The 5,643-nt window shown below is 69.9% G+C and overlaps 1 protein-coding gene across 1 annotated transcript in view; it reads left to right on the top strand.

The window, feature by feature from the left end:
- The window catches only part of AOT15 (hypothetical protein), a gene marked incomplete at both ends in the record, with an annotated part of 8,249 nt that extends 2,765 nt beyond the window's left edge, over positions 1-5,484 (top strand). Inside the window, 4 exons of the mRNA XM_009040294.1 lie at positions 123-955; positions 1,826-2,672; positions 3,650-4,242; positions 4,749-5,484. Of these exons, the coding sequence (XP_009038542.1) occupies positions 123-955; positions 1,826-2,672; positions 3,650-4,242; positions 4,749-5,484 (3,009 nt within the window). The remainder of the gene's footprint in view (positions 1-122; positions 956-1,825; positions 2,673-3,649; positions 4,243-4,748) is intronic.
- Positions 5,485-5,643: the final 159 nt, after the last annotated feature.

Raw genomic sequence — 5,643 nt, 5'->3', positions numbered from 1 at the left:
GGCTCGCGTCGGGCGTCGACTGGTCGCTCCTCGCGGACGACGGGCCCTGCGACGCGACCGTGAGCCTGCGGGCGGGCGGCGCGGACGGCGACGGCGACGGCGACGGCCGCGCGGACGGCCAGCCGGGCGGCCAGCCGGGCCTGCTCGCGAAGCCGGCGAAGGCCGGCGGCGGGCCCAAGCCGCGCCGCGCCGCGCGGAAGCCGACGCCCGCGGAGCTCGCGGAGCTCGCGGACGAGGGCGAGCGCGTGCCCGAGGACGAGCGCGTGGCGTTCGATGAGACCCTTTTGGACTCCATCCGCGCCTACGTCGAGCCCGCGCCCGACAACAAGGCGCGCGCGCCGGCGGGCGCGCCGAGCGCCATGACGGCGCGGGCCCAGACCTGGGCCTCGAGCCCGGGCTTCGGCGGGGCCGTCTCGGGCCGCGACACGGTCGTCGCCGACGTCATGCAGCACGTCCTCTGGGCGGCCGCGCGCGCCGTCCGCGTCGCCGGCGGGCCCATCCACCTCGCCGAGGCCCAGGCCTCGAGCCTCCTGGCCGCCGCCTCCGTGGACCTCGAGCCCGAGCCCAACGTCGCGCGCGAACTCGCGGACAACGCGTACGCCGCGGCCCTCGCCGTGGCGACCTTCGCCGGCGCGCCCCGCGCGTCGGCCAAGGCCCTCACGGTCCAGTGGCGCCGCGCGCCCCACCACGCCGAGCCCACCCTCGTGTGGGGCTTGGCGAAGGTGGAGGCGGCGCGCCACCTGGGGGACGCGTGCCTGCCGTGCGTCCCCCGCGACGCGGTGCGGATCGTCTCCTTCCCCCACCTCGCCTGCCCCATCTGCGACCAGACCTTCTCCTCGCTGGGCGAGGTCTTCGACGCGACCGCGGGCCAGCTCCACGAGGGCATCTGCCCGGCGGGCCTCCCGCCGAAGACGCCCGTCGGCGTCTACCGGCTCCGCTGGATCCACCCCAAGTAGTCAGGCGTGTAACTTCCTTTCGCTAAGCCCTCACGTGTCGTCGAGCCCCGCTTCGCCCGGATCCGGGCGCCCCCCAGACTCATCATCGGAGAGGTCCTCGAGTTCGCCGCGCCGGGCCGTCACACGCAGTGCCTCGCGTAGAGCCCGCCGAACACGAGCCAGGACACGCAGCACACGCCGAGCCGCACAACGGAGAACGTCGCGCGCACGTCGAAGTAGAGCATCGCGTTCGCGACGTTCCCGAACACGTGGATCCGCGAGTGCCACCTCGAGCTCGCGTCGAGGTCGCCGCGCTTCCCGAAGTGTCGGGCGCGCGCGTAGCAGCTGATGGTCACGGCGGCGAGGGCCCAGTAGGCCGCGTGGCGCCGGCCGGCGAGCTCCAGGGGCGCGCGCCAGCACTGGTACGCGAAGCTCGCGGCGACGTACGTCATGTCGATCGCGCGCGCGGCGCCGCCGACCACCGGCCGCCGCCAGTAGTTGATGGACGTCGACATGGTGCCGATGGCGATGATCGCGTAGTCCGTGCGCGCCGACATGATCGCCACCGACGAGCAGAAAACCGTGTTGAACGATCGCCGCAGGATGCGCTGCGAGTACTGGCGCGGCAGCACGAGGCGCGCGCCGTCCGACTCCATGTCGATGCGCGACGATGGTTCACGAGGTTCTAGCGGCGCGCGGCGCGTCGTGGCGCGAGTGCTGCGACGCTGCCGCGTCCACGCCTCGGCGGCACCATCGCCTCATCGAGAGCTCGATCGGCCGGAGAGCATGGAGAGCCTGGCCGAGCAGTATTCGAGGACGCCATCGCCACCGCCGCGAAAGCGCCAGCGACGAGCACCGTCAACGATGCTCGACGCAGCGTTCTGGCGCAGCATCGTTGGCATGCACTGCTGCGACGACGCGTGGCTCGAGCGCGAAATTCGCCTGCTCGAGCCCACCTGCTGCTCCGACGACGAGCTCGCGCGCGAGGGCGCGACGACCATCGTCGGCGATGAGCGCTGCGCTGCGCTCGCGCGGCGGTGCGCGTCTGCCGTCGAAGCGCTCGCAGAACTACAACTGCCCGCGGTCTTCGTCTTCATGTTCGACGAGGCCTGGGCGCTGGTCCGCGCGCACGAAGCGGCCGTCGCGACGCAGCTGCCGCGGAACGCAAAGCTCAACTATGATATCTACGCCTGGCGCGTGCCCTACGGGTCCCGGGGCTGGGCCGCGCACCGCGACCGCGACCGGTGCCCGATCGTCGACGGCAAGCCCTGCTACGCGACGGTCTGGGTCGCGCTCACGGACGTCCTGCGAGACACGTCGTGCATCTGGTACGTGCCGGTATCCCAGGCGCTACGGGCCAGCGATGATCCGCTGAGCGCGCCACGCGGCGGCGACGACCCGCTGAGCCTCGAGCGGGCCGCGGAGCCCGTCGCCGAGTCCCTGCCGGTCAGGCCGGGCGGCGCCGCGATCTGGGGCGGCAGCACGGTCCACTGGGGCGGCGCCCACACGAACAGCACTCGCGGCTCGCGCATCTCGCTCGCCTTCGCGGTGTCGACGCCGGAGGAGATGCGCGACGACGAGGAGCGCGTAGGCGCGGTCCATGCATGGTCCGGTCCGGGCTTGAAAGAAGCGCCGAGCCTACTCGCGCGCCTGAAGCTCGTCTGCCTGCAGTTGCACTTCTACAGCGACGCCGCGTCCCTGGACGACGAGCTCTCGGAGCTCCTCGACTCGCTCAACGTGTTGTTCTCTCGCGCGGATCTTGGCGTCGACGCCCGTGCGAGCCTAGACGTGTAGTTGCCCTTCTGGAACTCAGGCGTGGTTTTCGCGCGTCTGCTTAATTTTCTCAAGGGATATTGTGCATTTTTTGTCAATTTTTTCGAACTCGCTTCTGCGAAGCCGATTCCTTTGCTTCGGGGTATCAAATGCCAATTGTTTTGCGAGGCCTGTACAACACGAAAATATGGACCGTCCGGCGCCCCCACCTGGGGTTGCCGGTTGGAGCTTGGTTCCATAGTGACGGGGTTGGCTCACAGCAGCTCCCTACTACCTTAGTCGGTCATCACTTCAACTTGAAGTTCGACTTCTACGTTGAACTTTCTACTTGTTGAGATGCGTCAGGGTTCTGATTCCTGCGACCCGGGTTCGAATCCCGGTGGAACCTCTTTCTTTTTTTTACTTTTTCTCCTCATCTTCCTCTCCTCCTTTTTTTTCAACACCAATCACACAATCAACACCCACAATGCACCACTCTGCGCACAAGTCCGACACCAAGTCTGAGCCCCACCGCCCTAAAAACAGTCGCAAGCTGCACAGTGCGGCGTCACCGATCTTCGAGTAGTAACGAGAATTCGGTCGACACGCGGGTTCGCGGTGGCCGCCCTTTCGAGCCGCCATGCCGCCCCTCGCCGCCCGCGGACGCCCTGATTACCGGGCAATTACCAGGCTGCGGCAATTACCCGGTAATTGCCGGTAATTACCGAGGCCTCCCGGGCGCCTGCCCCTCAATAGGCTCTCAATATGCACCCCCAATCTTTCACCTTGCCCCCCGCCGGGCCCGGTCAGCAAAATATGGGCGCGCAAAACACGCGATAACGACCACAACAGACTCCCGCAAACACGCGATATAACGACCACAACACACCGCAACGACGCGTGCGAAAAAAAACGCACACACAATGTCCACAACACAAACCCCCTCCGCCACCTTCACGCAGATGTTTTTCTTCAGCGTCAAGGTCACGGTGGGCGTCGGCGCCCTGGCCCTGCCGCAGCAGGTCGCCGCCGTCGGCTACGTCTGGAGCGCGGTCATGCTCGTCCTCGTGGGCGTCGCGATCTGGTGGGGCTCGGCCGCGCTGCTTCGGGCGAAGCGCGCGGTCGAGGAGAGCGGCACGCCCGTGGTCACGTACCAGGACGTCGCGCGGGGCGTGCTCGGCGTCGAGGGCCAGCGCGTCGTGGAGGTGTCCATCGTGGCCTTCCAGCTCGGCGTCTGCTGCGTCTACTTTTACTTCATCGCCGACGAATTGGCGGACCTCTTCCCGGCGTCGTCGGGCGGCCTGACGCGCGTCGAGTGGATCCTCGTGCTCTACCCGCCCGTCGCGGTCGTGTCGTGCCTGCGCTACCTGCGGGACATGGCGGACGTCGCCAAGGTCGCGTTCTTCTGCTACGCGGTCGGCGTCCTCGGCACGCTGGGGTACTGCGTCGTCCGCGTCGAGCGGCGCGGCGTCGTGCCGCGGTCGGAGCAGACGACGGCGGCGGACATCTTCTCCCTCTTCGCGACGCTGCTCTACGCCTTCGAGGGCATGCCGTCGTGCCTGCGCGCCGACCGCGCGGCGAAGGCTTGCCACTTCAGAGTTTGAGCCTCGAGCGCTCGTCCGCGCTCCTCGGCGCTCGTCGTCCGGCGCGCGGCGCGCGGCGCGTCTCGCGTTCGTCCGCCGGCCGCGGCGCGCGCGCTTCGGACGACGAGTGCGGCGCTTCGAGCGCTCGTCCGCGCTCCTCGGCGCTCGTCGTCCGGCGCGCGGCGCGCGGCGCGTCTCGCGTTCGTCCGCCGGCCGCGGCGCGCGCGCTTCGGACGACGAGTGCGGCGCTTCGAGCGCTCGTCCGCGCTCCTCGGCGCTCGTCGTCCGGCGCGCGCGGCGCGCGGCGCGTCTCGCGTTCGTCCGCCGGCCGCGGCGCGCGCGCTTCGGACGACGAGTGCGGCGCTTCGAGCGCTCGTCCGCGCTCTTCGGCGCTCGTCGTCCGGCCGCCTGCGCGCGGCGCGTCTCGCGGTTCCTCCCACGCCGTGTCGCGCGGTTCCTAAACTACCGTCGCGCGCAGGTGCCAGATCGAGAACACGCTCTTCGGCGGCCGCCGCGCGATGAAGCGGCTCCTGGCCTGCGTGCTCTGCTCCGTCTTCACCATCTTCACGACGGTGGCCTTCCTCGGCGCGCTGGCCTTCACGGACCCGAGCGACCCCCTCACGGAGAGCGTCTACGACGCGTACGGCGGAGTTTTGCCGACGCTCCTGAACGTCTTCGTGCTCGTGTCCGTCGCCATGACCTACCCGCTCCAGTTCTACGCCGCCGTGTCGCTGCTGGAGCGCGTCATCGGCTTCGGGCCGGGGGCGACGCAGGCGCGCGACGCGGAGGTCGCGCTCGGCCGGAGCGGGTCCAGCGGCCAGCTCCGGAGCCGCGCGGACGAGCGGCCGCTGCTCCTCGCGGACCGGCCGGCGACCATCGGCGGCGCGCCGCCGGAGCCCGAGGCGGCGGCCTCCGTCTGGATCACGGCGGAGGACGGCGGCTGGGCGTCCGTCGCGCTCCGGTGCGCGCTCGTGGCCGTGACGGCGCTCGTCGCCATCGTCGTGCCGTCGCTGAGCGACCTCATCGACATCATCGGCGCGCTCCTCGCGCCCTGGCTCGCGCTGACGATCCCGGCGCTGCTCGACCTGTGCGCGGGCCTGTCCATGAAGGCGTACCCCATGACGCCCATGGACGTGAGCGTCGCGTCGTTCGTGCTGACGACGTCCTTCATCCTCGCCATCTGCGGGACGACGTCCGTCATCATGGCGCTGTAACAACCGTCGGCGGTGTTCGGTCCTCACGGGGCTCGAGACTGCGGGGGCGTCGATCGGGATCGGCGGACTGCCCCGGGGCCTCGTTCACTCGTTTCGCGCGGCTCGTCCGGGGATCCGCCGCGGCGAGCGGAGGGGTCACGGCGCGGCGTCTTCGAGCGG

The sequence above is a fragment of the Aureococcus anophagefferens genome (assembly GCF_000186865.1).
Source record: "Aureococcus anophagefferens unplaced genomic scaffold AURANscaffold_14, whole genome shotgun sequence".
Lineage (NCBI taxonomy): Eukaryota > Pelagophyceae > Pelagomonadales > Pelagomonadaceae > Aureococcus > Aureococcus anophagefferens.
The sequence above is the reverse complement of the archived record's forward strand: the minus strand, read 5'-3'. Positions and strand labels throughout refer to the sequence as shown.